Raw genomic sequence first — 15,533 nt, 5'->3', positions numbered from 1 at the left:
CGGATCATCCCCACTCCAAGTTGGAGGGGATGATTGGAGGGGACGTGTGCACACGTATTGGAAATGTGAACCGAATATTACCGAATCTCACCGGAAAGAGTCGAAGTCAGACGAGTGATCCCCTTACCGCGATTATCAGTTACCCCTCGTACAAAGGCTCCGTCTATAGAAGTCTATGGCTCCATGACGCTGCGTCAACATAACCTGCACGACATCCGCGCTCGCCTTCGTACCTTAGGGGACGATCCCCTCGCACATTCGAAGTCTCGCACGCGACAGCTGACCCTTGGAAAAAAATGGTGTCCGTTTTGAATACCGTCGACACCGGCCACGAGGACATGGTTCACGACGCCGAGATGGATTACTATGGTTTGAGGTTAGCAACCTGCTCGAGCGACAACTCGGTGAAGATATTCGATTTGAAGAACGGCACTCGGAGCCTGGTAGCCGTCCTCAAGGGAAACAGGCTGGCGTTTATGCCTATAATTAATAATTATGACTTCATTATGTATTGATCAAATATCGATATTTTTACAGTACAAGAATTACGAAATGGTAAGAGTAAAATAAAGATTTCAGTAAGAGTAAAGTAAAATTCAGATTCTCTTGGCGATGCCGTCCGTATACTACCGCTACTATGGCAAGGTCTTTCAGCACTCTTAGGCGCGTCCGAGGGCGCGCCAAGACTTGGCTGCAGTCGACAATGATCGAAAACCGCTTAAATGGCTTGTGCGTGCTCAGCGTCCACCGAAATTTGGTTGAAAGCATGGGTGCTTCTTTTACGAATAATACAATTAATAGATTTGCCGAGGATCCTAGAAAATTAATTTTTGTATAAATACAAATATTTTTTATAAGTACGTAGTTTAATTCATGCTGCATAATTCGCCTACGGGTGAATCCTGTTCTGCCCCCCCCCCCCGCCCTAGACAAGTTTGGATACACCCATACCGAACGTTCTAAATATCATCGACGACGTTATCTGGAATGTCAGCTGGTCGTTGACAGGCAGTATCCTGGCGGTCAGCGGCGGGGATAACATTGTTTCGCTCTGGCGCGAGAATTCTGAGACAGTGGGCGTGCATCTCGGAACTGAACAAAGATCAGGGGAATCTTAACAATCCGGATCAACGCGCCTTGTAATTGTTGCCTTAACGGAGAGTGTGTAAAATAATATAAAGTAATCGTTATAAATTAATATCGGGGTAATTTTTTTGAGCAAAGTCAGTACGAGTTATATACCGCTAGCGTTTGATTATCGATTAGCATTTAGTCGAAATATAACAGTCGTTCCCCGGCCTTTGTAGACAGCGCACGTACTTTATCTTCGTGCTTACCAATTTTAATATCACGACTCGACTTTTGGTTTTTATCGCTTAATCGCGCACAGGCCTGACTGAATTGAAGAAATTGCGCTTGAAAAGGACCGAAACCCATGGTCGAAACGTCGCGCATTGTACATTTATGTAACTAGCAGTTATTAAACATGTGCCAGTTAAGGTCGCTTAAACTTTCCATTGTTATAACAGTGACGTTTATCCGACTCATCTTTATTGCGACAAACATTATTTGTACATATCGTACATTCTTATGGATATTTTTTTACAAACAGAACGTACTCGTAGTAATACACCTAGATGATTTTCTCTTTTATAAAAAAATACATCGATCTTATCAATAGTATCGAGAGGTAAATTGTTCATTCGTGATCAGTCTTGGGTGTATAAGGACGCGGCGAAGACTATGTCGCGTTTGATCGCGGTTGAAGCTTCCTCCATCTTCTCTTTCAAAACCGGATCGCCTATCGTTACAGCCGCATTTTTAACGTCCTGTAACGTCTCGCCGAGTTGCTGTATGCAACGGACTATAATTCCCTCCTGGACATCCGTCATCTTCATGATCTCGGCGAACGACTTGGCCTGCGCCCATTCGTAGACAACCTCCACCAAGCCGAAATTCAACGGTAATAACGTCGACAGTTGATAGTATTGCTCTAGATGCTCCAACTCCGCGTGCACCTCCGTCATTATCTTGCAAGCCTGAAGAGCAAGTTGTTTTAACTTATCTCTTATCGCAATGTATAACTTTTTAGATACTTGGTTCGGTTAGAAAGAGGACGACACATACGCTTGTGAGATTTGGCGGGAGTTGAGGTTCGTATTCCGTGCGTTGCTGGAAGATCAGCGCTGATAGTAACGCTACTATTTCTGCCGGTTGTAAAACGGTCAACACATTTTTCAGGATCAACTCTGTTATCAGCAGTTCGTTACTACCCATTTGTAGCGCGACTCTTCCTTTTAGGGCGACTAATGAGTAACGGTATTGATAATTTGTTAATTGCGCTTTACTAAATACTAAATCTATAACTATTATATACTCTGATTAATACGAACCTCTTTCATCATTGTCTATGTACCTAAAATGTTTCAGGAGTGCTACCATATTCAGATAATCTGGATACAATGCCATTCCCTCGTCGCTGAGTTTAAGTTGGAGCTGTCGCTTTTTGTCCTCAAGCTGATTCCGCTCGAATACGGGTCTAAATTGTTCTTCAAAGTTTGGTATTTCCTTGCACTTCATGTTGTCCAGCTTAGCTTTCAATTTGTCCCTATGTTGTATCCTCAGTTGAAAATCATTTTTCGACGAGAGCTTGAAATAAGGCTGTAGAACAAGAGCATTGGTAGAAGCGTTAAACGATAGAGAAGTCAATTCTTGAACCGCTGTCTGACACGTTTGTCCCGGTGGATCATTCCTAAAAAGAAGAAATAATCTATGAGTACAAGCTCCAAGAGTACCTACCACTTTGCTGTACCGTTTCTTACTTGAATCGTGAGATCTGCCTCTTTTCCCAATCCTTTAATACCAAAGAACAGTCAACTTTTATCTGGCAATTAGTTATTTTCAATATATGCCACGAAAATATAGTCACAACTTCGTGGGACGGATTAATGCTCGGGACAAATATCTCTTTCTTCGTTAGGCCGATAATCTCGCACCACTTCTCGAATATCTGAGGATTCTTGAACTCGTCAACTCCGAAGGTGGATACATTCGCATCCTTAAGTATCAAGACTTTGTACTGAGTAGAGTTTTTATGATATTGAACTTGCAGTAACAGGGCCAGTTTGTTGTAATGATTCGCGTATGATATTAACAAGACTCTACCCTCGGTTAAACTTTTCGCCGTCTTCTTTGAATTGAAAAAGTAAGGGTTTAGAAATTGGACATCTTCCACATAATCGATCGCCTCGTGATAGAACGTGGAGAGCTTCTTTTGCATCTCGGTCAGAGGCGGCAGGTTCGACAATTCGCGCTCGATATTCCGCAATTCGTTGTTATACGACGCTTCCTGCGAGGCCAACGGCGATTCCTTGAAAGATTTGCGCATCATCGCTTCGACCGTAACGGATTCGTTGACTCTCCTCAAATTTAGAAGCATGGAATACGTGACTTTGAACTTGGACTCCAACGTTTGCGGGTCACCGCACATCATGGGTTTCAAGTCGTTAAAATGCGGCACGTCGTTTCTGCACATCATTATAACAGTCCCCGTGGTATCGTGACCTCGTCGCCCAGCACGGCCAGCCATCTGTATGTATTCGGTCGGATAAAGGGTGCGAAAGTTGTTCCCGTCGTACTTTCGTATGGAATCGAACACCACCGTGCGCGCCGGCATGTTGACCCCCATGGCAAAAGTTTCTGTCGCAAATAGCAACTAAAAACGTGGTAAAATGCAATTTCGTTACACCTGAATCTTTGCTTATCTTCGAAACTTTTTTAAATTGTGCGTCCATTTGTTTTCCAATGTTTCCTTTATAAAATTACCTTCACAACTCCGTTCTGAAATAACATCTCCACAATCTCCCTCAAAATTGGCAATATCCCACTGTGATGTATACCCACGCCTTTTACCAAGAGCTCTTGCATCATAAGTACTTGCGGCAATTCTCTGTCGCTACCCTTCAGGTGTTTTATGTTAGATTGGAAAAATACATGCACCTGATGCTTTTCCCTCGCGGTCGTCAAATCGAGATTCCTCAACGTGGCAGCGTTCATATCGCAGCGTCTTCTCGACAGTGTAAACACAACAACGGGTAACATATCCTATAAAATTGACAGCGTTATTAAATTATTATCGTATACAACTTCTCCGTAGAATAAAACGCATGCGCTCTCGACAACGTACGTTGCTCTGAAGATGGCTCACAAACGCTCTCCACAATACCTCCTCCTGTTTCGGCGTCATCTGAATTTTTCTTCTACAGTCCTTCGGGGTTTTGTCTTTCTTTTTATCGGACGCATTTGATGCTTTGTACCATCTGGATCAAGTATTAAAGTGTCATTGTATCATCTCATTCTTTCGTTCACTCAAAAATAAAGATAGGAAGAGGAATAATATACCCGTCCAACAAAAACTGGCCGTTGCTGTCGACAACTAAGAATTTGTCATCCCTAGTCTTGCCGTCGGTGCCAGTGTACAAGTAGTGCAAAAGAGGTATCGGCCTTTTCAAAGTGCTAATCACGTACATCTTTCGCTTTTTGATACGGCCGACCCAGTCCGCGAATATTATCGGGTTCGGTACAGTCGCAGACAACATTACTATATTAATATTCTGCGGCAAAAGAATGACTATTTCCTCCCACACGTGACCCCGCTAAAAGTACAAGGCAATTTTTACAGATTGTCCAATTGTAGAAATGTAATGCGCTACTCGTTGTAAAATTAGTATTACGCACATCTTCATTATTTATATAATGCACTTCGTCAAATATAACGAATTCCAGATCTCGCAGAACATCGGACGCGCAGTACAGCATCGATTGTAGGATCTCCGTAGTCATGATTAAGCACGAAGCAGTTTGATTTATTTGCAAGTCACCTGTTAGCAGCCCAACGCTCTCGAACTTTCTCTTGAAATCGCGATATTTCTGATTTGACAGTGCTTTTATTGGAGACGTATAAATCACTCTGCAATGACACAAAAAATTAGAAGGGAAACTGTCCAGCCGAACATAACAAGAACAGCGCCGCAAAGTTAATTCTTCAACTTGTAGCTTTACCTCGTCATGTGCTTTTGGCTCAATGCAATGGCGTACTCAGCAACGGTAGTCTTCCCCGCCGACGTGTGCGCAGCAACGAAGACGTTGCTGTTCTCCTCCAATTTCAGGATGGCTTGTTTCTGAAAGGTGTCCAGCTCGTAATTAAATTTGATTGCCGGGTCAGTTATTCTCTTGTCAAAGTCTGTCACTGGTGCGGACACGTCCAGCTGCTCCGCCCAGTCTGTTTTCGTAAGTTCTGCTTGCTTCTCGGATATTTTCAAGACAGGTATATTCGTATCCTCGGGTAAAATGGAGTTGTCCACGAAAGGAACGTCGCTGTCCAAAATTTGAACGTTTTCCTTCCTCGTCTCCTCGACCGAAGACCACGAGCCTAGCAAATTTCCCTCCTCGTGTACGACAGCCAGTAAGTTTATGTTATCGTTATTGACTAATTTTTCAGTTCCCTCGGACGCCGAGGCTTCCGCCTCGTTGTTCGTGCAATTGATCGGGGTGCAATTGTCACTTTTGAACTCCAAACCCGAGCTAAATCCCTTAGCCAGCGCCCTTAAATTCTTCTCGAAGTCGATATCGCCCACGATTTCATCAACAGGCACTTCAGGCTCGTCGAAACCACCAGGCCAAAACGGAATGTTGCTGGGATTACCTACGGAAGACGCAGCCATTCATCTGACATGTTTGTTTCATCGATATACTACAATTGAGATAAAACTAGAGTACCTCGAACTCCGTCGGCGAGTGATCCGGGTGCACGGGTCATAGACATGGAATTCCTCGCTGTCTCGCCCGCTCCTTGCATGCTGACCTCTTGTATCTCACCAATTTTGCCCGTTATTGGATCGCGGTCAAACTTCAGGGTGGTACTGACCGGAGCCAGGTCAAATTCCAGCAACGAAAGAACGTCGGCCTTGCGTGGCCAGTAACACTGGGTATTGTCCAGCTGATGAATGGGTAATCGTTCAGGGCACTCGATGAATTCCCGCAGCTCTGACCTGATGTCAGGCCAGATGGGCGGAGGCCCAGTAAGCTGCAAATCAATACAGAATATAATTCTATGTATTGTTTTACACATCAATAGTAGATGCGTAATAATAGAAACAAAAAATTTGTGAGAAAGTAGAATCTACACAGAAATCTGCGGAAGAAATTGAAAAGCACGAAAATCATGAAGATAATGATGAAACAGAGTATGCACAGGAATCTATAGATGCATAGAAGATTAAACAATTTTCATTCAATTAAGTGTGATGACAAATATGCGTTTTAGGACACTTTTCGAAAATTCTTGAAGATGCGAACAATGAAAATTGAATAGAGGACTTTGTTGGGAGAAATAAAGGGGATAATGACATACTGTCGCGAGACACTGCCGTGCCTCTTGTTAGACAAACGAGGGGCCATATACTCGATGTTAAGTCATAATTACCTGCGTCGAGTCGGTCATATTTGTCTCACAAGCCCTCTTTGTTTCTTAGCATATTGATATGTAATTTCTCACCCTGCCCGATGTGGGCAGTCACAACATAATTGACACGTTACAACAGCAATTTAATGAATTCACTGCATTAATAGTCAATTAAGTATATATATATCACGTTTGTACATACATTTAAATCTCGAAATGCGTAATTAAAAGTTGAGGCATTAATTAATTCTAACCAATTAACAGTTAATCTCGCCAATGCGATCAAAATAGGTTATACAAGAGTAACCTCTTGTCTAACACCGACAGTCGAATCGAGCCAACCGAAGACTCCAAACAAACTCCCCTCCTAGAATCTAGAATGAAGCGTACGATTTTCAGCGTCACCATACCGAGGACCTAGGAGTGGCGAACTAAAGCGAGTCATGTGACAAAAAGTGCGCGAATAGATGCCATATTGAAACCTGCACGTATACTTGTGTGCATACACGCACACTTTTTATTCCTTTAAATTTGATAAAATTATATTTTCTCTGTTTGTCGGCTCGCTGTAATTTACAACTTGTCAGAAATACATTTACGAATCCGAGGTGTAACTGTAGTTCCGCAAATTGTAGACTTTCCTTGATTTTTGTATTAGGAATATTATATTTCTCGAGATACAATTAGATATTACATGATTGAGACTAGCAATATTTTTCCATTTGTTCAGGACTGACTACAGTTGTGAGTAATCCAGTTCCTGTGGTAAAAAATTGGTGCAACCATTCTGAATCATCCTGAATATTAATATTATTAAGAACATACGAAATAAATTGATTCCTCTCACAGGAGAATATGCAAAACTGTGTTGCAATTTAGATTCACAAACATTTTCTCAGTCATAAGTCATCTAGTTATATCACAGTTATTTGCAATAAGGAAGAAAACTGGTAAATAGGATTGGCAGGAGCGAAAACGATGGTGTTGCGACTTGTCTCAATATTAAGTTGATAATTAATCAAATGTCAATCGCCACTAAAATACAGATAGTCGAGTATTAATGAAACTATGAAATTATAGTTATGGAAAAAATGTAACTGAGTTAAATTACAATTACAGATCGAGAGAAAGTAATGAAGTTAAGTTAGAGTTCTCAAAAAAAAAACTAACTGTAACTTCGTTACAAGTAACGAGTTACTTCCCAATCCTGATATCTAATATAACCAACCATTGAACTAATATTTAGCCAATGCACTGTGCTACTAGGGTATTATTTTAAATTAATGTTATATATAAAATCAGTATAACATATAAAATATAAAATAAATTATATAAATAGTATATAAACGTTCAATAAATGTTACTTAACTATTTCCTCTAAATCATTATTACACTTGACTAGTTATTGTTGAATAATAGTTTTGTACAATAAATTACACAATTTATAATTAATAAAAAGTATGTATTAAAAAACATTTCCAAAACATTGTTCGCTGATTGGGGTATTGCGCGATAATAAGTACAATTAAATTAAATCTATCATCGCCAAATCAAACTAATTATGACAGTTTACTGGTAAAATAATTGTATTTTTACAACTATTCAAGATATTGACTATTTTAACAAAAACGTAATACAAGAACTTTTCGTAGTGCAAATTTTAATTACTTGAAATGGTCGTTTCAAGTATATTTCAATTGCATACAATATATTGAGTTTACTTTTATTTATCCATCGTCCATCATTACACGCAGTGTTGTGAAATAGGAGAGTATGGTCGAAAGATACTGTAACATAGAACAAAGTAAATGTTTGATAATACATAAAGATTCCATTGTAATTTCATTCGTATCTTTTTTATCTTCAAAGATATATTTTATCATTTTATAGTTTAAATATTTAGTAATAATGAAAACAAATATTAATAGAAAACTTGCAAAAATATGGAATTGTTTCTGATGATGCTAAATACGTAATAAGGATGATGTGTATTAGTATCTTTAATCATTTTTTTCAAATCAATTCACAATTTGATCTTACTCTGGTAAAATAATTAAAAGATAGTGACGGCATAAGACAAGGAATTGTAACCATTATTGGTTCTTGACATCGCATTATAATAAATTGCAGATGTTCCCATATTTGAATGAAATTACTCAAATGGTTGTTTTCGAGTAAATTGAATGCTACATGTCCGACTTCATAGTTCTGGGGAAAAAATAATTAATATTTTTTAAATTACAATTAATAACACAAAATAAAATAGTAAATTTGAATGACAAGTAATTTACCGTACGCATCAAAAATTCTGCTGGCCACATATACATAAATACTTCTGCTATACCTGCTGTAGCTATAGCACTATACTGGAGTGAAAATAGTAGAGGTGGCTTCTATGCAAAAAATATGGATGTACTGTAATGTTCTTACATTTTTGTGCTCTTACACTACAATTTTCAGATTTAATTTATCAAAATTATTTCCTATTTGTGAAAATAAATCAAGAATATACATATGTATACTGATTTGATGATGTACATACTCGTATGTGTATTGCATACACGTAATTTCTATTATAGGATATTTTAGGTTTGTTTGATAATCACGATATTAATGCATAAATTTAGCGGAAAAAAATATAAATAGTAAATTTTTATAATATGTGTTACATGTACTTACTGTAATAAGCATAAGTAAGACTGTTATTAAGCTAACAGTGCTACAACATATTGAAATAAATGCGAAAGGACGGGCAGCAATTGCAACTTCGTTTGCATACCTAAATAAATCAGCATCGCTTAAATCTTTTCAAATTGAAGGTCCTTTAGCGAAGATCTTTTTTATAAAGAAGGCGCATTAAAATTTTTGTAATTTAACCGGTGACCGGAAAAAATTTTTTATTTTTAAAAATTGCATTAGAAATTTTCATGGCGAGTCAAATAAAACTTTACGAGGAACAAATCCGGCTTGTGAGTCATAGAGAGATTGAGATCTCCTAAACTAGATTATTCCTATATTAGATAGATAAAAATTATTTTACGTACTTGAGTAATTCTTGATGTGTTTTAATACATTTGCACAACTCATAGACATTTGTAACTGTCTTGAGTTCTTCAATTAGAATATCAAATCTTGCCGCTGTGAACCAGAGCAATAAAGCCATATAAACATTTATACATAGTTGTCCTGTTACCATGAATCCGACTGCAGATTGTTGTACATAGATTATTGCTTTTAGCGGTTGATAAGACACATCGAATGGATATTTGGCTAATGTTGGAAATGATTGTTCCGTCATAGCAGGTAAGAATACAGTTACTATTGTTACCAAGTAAAAAGTAATCAGAGATGCTCCATACAACACGAAACATTTGTCAATATATCGCTGAATCACGATTTCTTCGCGTGGTTTCATTAAGTTATTGAAATGTACCATTTCGACAGTAACATTCTGTAAATAATTGCTGTTAACATTGAAATAATTGTTATTGATATAGAGGATATAGTGGTAAGAAACGTGAATCTGTAATTAAAATGAGTATGAATCTTTCAATATTTCCTATAAACGCATGGTATGTTAAATGTTTATTAAATTCAGTTAATATAAAAGTCAGCATAAAAGAAATTCGCTGGGTTCTACAAAGTATTGGTTTGTTGCTTAAATAGATAACAATTGATAACAAGTGGGAACCGTGGTACAAAGTATTTTGCAAGTTTACGAAACTGGCGACGTTCCATGATAGAATACAGTGTAAGATATACATGGAATGCAGTGTGACTTCTCTAAATTCCTTTCGCATTGCGACGTCGCTCGTGTTACATTACAGGAAATATTGAACAATACCACCGTGTGCTTATAGGATTGATCGGATAATTGATTACCTGTATGCGATGGTAATTAATTTTATAAAAAAAGAAATTACACATGGTATGGTAAAGGCCGCTTGTTATAGAAGTTATTTGTACTATATTAAGAGGATCGTTAAGGCTATATATGACAGCATATGTCATTGGTGCCGCTAGACACACAGTCATGACAATACAGAAATAATGATACAGTTTCAAACAGAATATCTTAAATTTTGTAGCATCTTGCGGTAAAGGCCAACAGCCAATTGGAGACACACTTAATTTCACGGCGTAAATCACCTCCGTTAGCAACACCTTTCTTCGCATGACTGTAATTCGCGATGTATGGTAACGTATTGCAAGTTGGTGATATGGGAAATGGAAATTCTTTCGCGAGCCGTTACATAATGAATGCCCCGCGTATTCGCTACCATATTACGTTGAAAGGATGTAGCAAAGGGGTATTACTGTAGAAGTGTGGAAGAATACATATTACGTTTTTCCGTATCGTGTGGGGCGTACACAAAGAAAATTATTATGAAGCATGTATGTGAGAGACGAATCACCTTGCGTGTGTGAATTTAGTAAGCCGTAACATTTCCTGCTTGCAAAAGCATTAGGAAATGATTGCATAGACAAGATACCTCTATCATTTTCCGAAGATATGTATCTATGCATATTTTAGATATCATAAGAAAGTAAGAAGTGAATCAAGAGTTTTGTATGATATCCCAGATGTACTATGTATGCTATTTTATTCACATCCTAAATATTACAGAACGACTTTGCTTTCTTACGTTATCTTAATTTTTCTATCGTATACATAGTGTCGGTTTTTTCAACCATTTAGGAAGATAAGTAAGAGTTAAATTATACGTCTATCTTTGCCTAAAGTGAAGAAGAAATAAAGACCTATATATGATTTGACTGTTAGTTACCAAAAGATTGGACCTTCGACTCGTAGTATACCTTTTATTGCGATTATAAATATTGTGCAATAAAGTGTTCTTGTCGTATTTCAATGCGCAACGGAATTTTCCATTGTGCGCTACATAGTAATTTCAACGAGGAAATATTCCGTCGGCGAAAGAAAATAAATATTTATGTAGGAAGTAATACATGTTTCACTCAAATGATACACTTACGTTTCAATAGTTTTTAGGAATGAATTTCGCTCACGCAACATTCACATTCATGTTATAATTTTGAGAAAAGGAACGATTTGATATTAGCAGAGAATTCAAATAGGTGGGACTGATGCAATAAACTATTGAAACGCACAGTCGTGCTTCGTGCCTAGTTCATGCGTAGCGAGGCCGATCTTTACGTGTAGTGTTACGTGAGACAAGAGCCGATAGCAGATATACTTTAATCTAAAGTCCACATATGAAAGTTATTAAGTAAGTCATCGTTATCATCGTCATTTGACTTCTTTCCTTTTCTTGTATCACACGCTACTTATGCTACACGCATAAGTTCATCCTTTTCTAAAATTTTGTACGGTTTTTCTCGAGAATTATTGCGATTTTGATATGTGTAGAAAGATCTTATCATCCTATATTAATTCTATATTTATTAGGAAGAATGCAATAAACAATATTGCATTCTTACTATTAAATGAATTAGTAACATGCTTTAAACAATATAAAAAATTATTTTTAATTACTTTTAAATTTATTATTGTTTATACAATTATCATAAAAGTTCGATGCAACTATCAATTTGTAGAACCAAAGGCACAATTATACAGGGTGTCAGACTCGTTAGTAGCCAAACTAAAAATTACGGTAGATTGGGTTAAACTGAGAAAAAAAGTCATGTATCGTTTTGCAAAATTATCGCGTGATTGATAAAAACGTCTGGCCGAATGAGCGCACAAGGAGCGGAAGGCCGGACCCGGCAGGCATGCAAATGGTTTAGTCGTTTATATCTCTAAGGCGAATAAGGCCATACCTACTTGATTCTGGTTTGCGCAGCTATGTTCGTCTCTCTTGACCACTGAATTATTCTTGAGAGCTGACTTACATTCAGCATTAAGTTCTGGAGCCCTGAGAAAGTCCATTTAGTTGGAAGGCGAATATTTGTCAATTAGGATGGTGCGTTGACCCTCCACCGATTCGCTACGGACGAGGTCACGCCATTTTTGCGAGACCCGATCGTTCCAGGCTATGGTCTCTGAACTCTCTAGTTCAACGCCGATAAGCTCCTTTGACAATACCATATATCCGTCTCGTCAGACGCCCTGGGATTAATCGTTGCCTGAATATCCAGAGAGGGGGGCGAAGGAGAAGCTTTCCCCGAAGGATCCTTATCCGGGATTATAAAAGACGAGCGGTTATTCCGAGAATCGGAAAAGGTTGTGTCGATTCCGCTGCTTGATTAATAGGGCCGGAATTTTCGTACACACCTGAAACGTGCGGATCGCTTGGTCTATCCTGTCGAGCAGGCATTGCCAAAATGCCGCCGTTCGAGCAGGGGATCATCTCCGAAGCTTCCTTATTGGAGAGATCCCCTGAACAAATCCCGCTACCTGGCGCAAGGTCATCGTGGTTCGCAGGAATGGAAGATGAACAATAATTAAGAAGAGGCGCCTAGCGCTCCAACCTCTCTATCCGATAAGAGATTAATTAGAAGAGTAATACCCGTATTCATAGTCCTTCCTTGAGGAATAAGAATTCCTTGTTCCTCATTCCACGTTTCAGATACCTTCCTTGAGCAAACAAGGAGCCTTATTGGCTCCCTTATCTCAAGGGAGGTTGCGAGCTTCCTTGAGGCGGCGATTGCAGCCTTATTAGCAAACGAGAAACGCCGATGAGATACGACATCGTCGGATGATATCAAATCATTATACAGATTAAAAGGATCGAGGATTGACATTGTACTTATTGAGTTTATGTACGGCTTGGCCGTGGTACAATTGTTACGTTGGTTGAAAGAGTACAGTCCGTTTCACGCATGATACGCATAATGCTTCATTTATCCTTGTTGCTCACCTAATATTAAATAAGAATAAATGATGCATCATGCGTGAAACGGAATGCTCCCAAAGAAATAAGAATTCAAATCTCGCAGTTCGCAATAAAGCTTATTCTACAACGGACGCAAAATGCAAGAAATCGGCCAGTGACAGTCGATCATTCTTCTCATACTTCACCGTGATTGGTCTATCTTTTGCGTTGCGGCCTAGCGTCTTGCCCTATACAGCACCGATTGTTGCAGAAAGCTTTCAGAAAGATTTCAAAATCATTTCAACCTTTCATATTTCATGTGTAACTATTCTGAAAGAATTCTGCAATATGTTATATGAAATGTTGTAACAGAAATGTTTCTAAAAACTTCCACCTGAAAATAATTTTTCAAATCTTTCAGCCGAGTTATCTCTGAATTGTTTCACATAAAATATTTTATAAACCTTTTTGTTGAGCTATTTCTGAAACCTTTCTCATGTAATAAATTTGAAAATTTTCAGCTAATTTATTTCTAAAACATGTTAATGGTTAAGGACTAATGTTTTAACCCGTTGTGTGTAATTTGAAGAAAAATTAAAAATAATTATATGATTTATCTATCAGTTTACCAAAAGGTTAGAAAAATCGACCCTAAAGCTTTAATTATGTCCACGATGCTAGAAATCGGTCTGAGATCTCGATCCGAAAAACGGATAAACCAATAAAATTGCCGTTTTTTTTTCGTAAAAACACACTTGTCTAATCCCAAAGAATCGCCAAACTTCTATCGTCACGGCGTAGAGCGAAAGAGACGGCAGATATATCCGCGCTCTTCTATCGTCACGGCGTAGAGAGAAAGAGACAGCAGATATGTCCGCGCTCTTCTACGCGCACGACGATATAGCCACAGTATAACCAGTAGTTGCACTCTCTGTCGGCGCCTTTGATCTGGGCGTTCTCAATTTTCCGCCATGTTTTTATTCGCGCCAACAGTGTATCAACGGCTGAAAGTGCCTGGGCCCTTTTCAGGATCGTATCCAGGAAAGGCACATACGAACTGGCATACATTATTTATTATAAATGGAAATGGCCTATGAAAGAAAATGTTCTAATAAAAGTAATTAATGTAATTACTTGCTCCAACGTATAAAAGTTATATTTACCCATTATTCGTCAACACTGCGAATTTTTCAATGTCACACCGACTTTGCACTAACACACGTACAAAAATCCTGTGATTGGTCAGAATAAAAACATGTCGGATGCGCAGTACGGATCGGCGCGAACGTGAAACAAAAGAGCGAGTGCCACTACTGGTTATACTGTGATATAGCCGAGCGTTCAGCGCTACCCCCACTGTACCCTCTCCACGCGCCCGGCTGCCTTGCAGAGATGCAAACCTGGCCAAACCTGGCAGCACTGGTTTCCACAGTCTGTGTCATCTGTGTGCAGGACACTACAGAAGCCCTCTTGCACAAAGAACACACTGATGGACTTAGGTACATATATTCCCAAACAGCACAAAAACGTTTTAAAGACGTATTAAAAACGTACATATTGGACGTTACGTAAGTATTTAAAACGTCCATTTTAGATCCATGAACATCTTTAGGACGTTTTAAAAACGTCCAATGTTACTTTTATGGATGTCCTAAAAACGTCTGATTTAAGGCCCCGCCGGACCAAAACTGGACGTTTTTAGGACGTGAAAAGGATGTTTATTAATAAATACCGTGATGGAAAAATTTTGCTGAAAATGTAATGAAATTTGCTGAAATTTGGTTGAAAATCTCTTGCAATTGACCCAATTTCATTATCATTTCAGCAATTTTTCATTAAAAAATTTATTTTCAGTGAAATTCTGCAAATTTCATAATATACAACATTTCAAAATTTTTTTCACTAATTTTTAGTAATATTAATTAACTTTCATCTAATTTCACAGTATTTCATTGAATTTCATAACGAAACTTCTGATTTATTTTGATATTATCAGGGATACCCTGATGGAAAAATTTGGCTGAAAATGTAATGAAATTAATGAAAAGTGAAATGAAAGTTATTGGAAACTTGTTGAAACCATTTCAAAATAAATCATAAGTTTCGTTATGAAATTCAACGAAATACTGTGGAATTAGATAAAAATTAATTAATATTACTAAAAATTAGTGAAAAAATTTTATAAATGTTGTATATTATGAAATTTGCAGAATTTCACTGAAAATAAATTTTTTAATGAAAAATTGCTGAAATGCAATGATAATGAAATTGGG

The 15,533-nt window shown here is 38.1% G+C and overlaps 2 protein-coding genes across 2 annotated transcripts; both read right to left on the bottom strand.

The window, feature by feature from the left end:
- Positions 1-1,523: 1,523 nt before the first annotated feature.
- LOC105559593 (helicase SKI2W) lies at positions 1,524-6,809 on the bottom strand. The gene is made up of 11 exons (XM_012008003.1): positions 6,485-6,809; positions 5,779-6,085; positions 5,062-5,704; positions 4,738-4,969; positions 4,402-4,655; positions 4,187-4,319; positions 3,826-4,104; positions 2,823-3,715; positions 2,394-2,752; positions 2,128-2,306; positions 1,524-2,039 (listed from the first exon to the last, which is right to left on the bottom strand). The coding sequence occupies exons 1-11, from the start codon at positions 6,500-6,502 to the stop codon at positions 1,710-1,712; spliced, it is 3,627 nt and encodes a 1,208-aa protein (XP_011863393.1). The 5' UTR covers positions 6,503-6,809; the 3' UTR covers positions 1,524-1,709.
- A 1,172-nt stretch (positions 6,810-7,981) lies between these two features.
- On the bottom strand, positions 7,982-10,803 carry LOC105559592. Its single transcript, XM_012008002.1, has 6 exons — positions 10,346-10,803; positions 9,508-9,914; positions 9,143-9,242; positions 8,755-8,856; positions 8,504-8,671; positions 7,982-8,250 (listed from the first exon to the last, which is right to left on the bottom strand). The coding sequence occupies exons 1-6, from the start codon at positions 10,637-10,639 to the stop codon at positions 8,191-8,193; spliced, it is 1,131 nt and encodes a 376-aa protein (XP_011863392.1). The 5' UTR covers positions 10,640-10,803; the 3' UTR covers positions 7,982-8,190.
- Between the last annotated feature and the right edge of the window lie 4,730 nt (positions 10,804-15,533).

The sequence above is a fragment of the Vollenhovia emeryi genome, unplaced genomic scaffold (genome assembly GCF_000949405.1).
Source record: "Vollenhovia emeryi isolate VEMERY1.0 unplaced genomic scaffold, V.emery_V1.0 DF939262.1, whole genome shotgun sequence".
Taxonomy (NCBI): Eukaryota; Metazoa; Arthropoda; class Insecta; order Hymenoptera; family Formicidae; genus Vollenhovia; species Vollenhovia emeryi.
The sequence above is the reverse complement of the archived record's forward strand: the minus strand, read 5'-3'. Positions and strand labels throughout refer to the sequence as shown.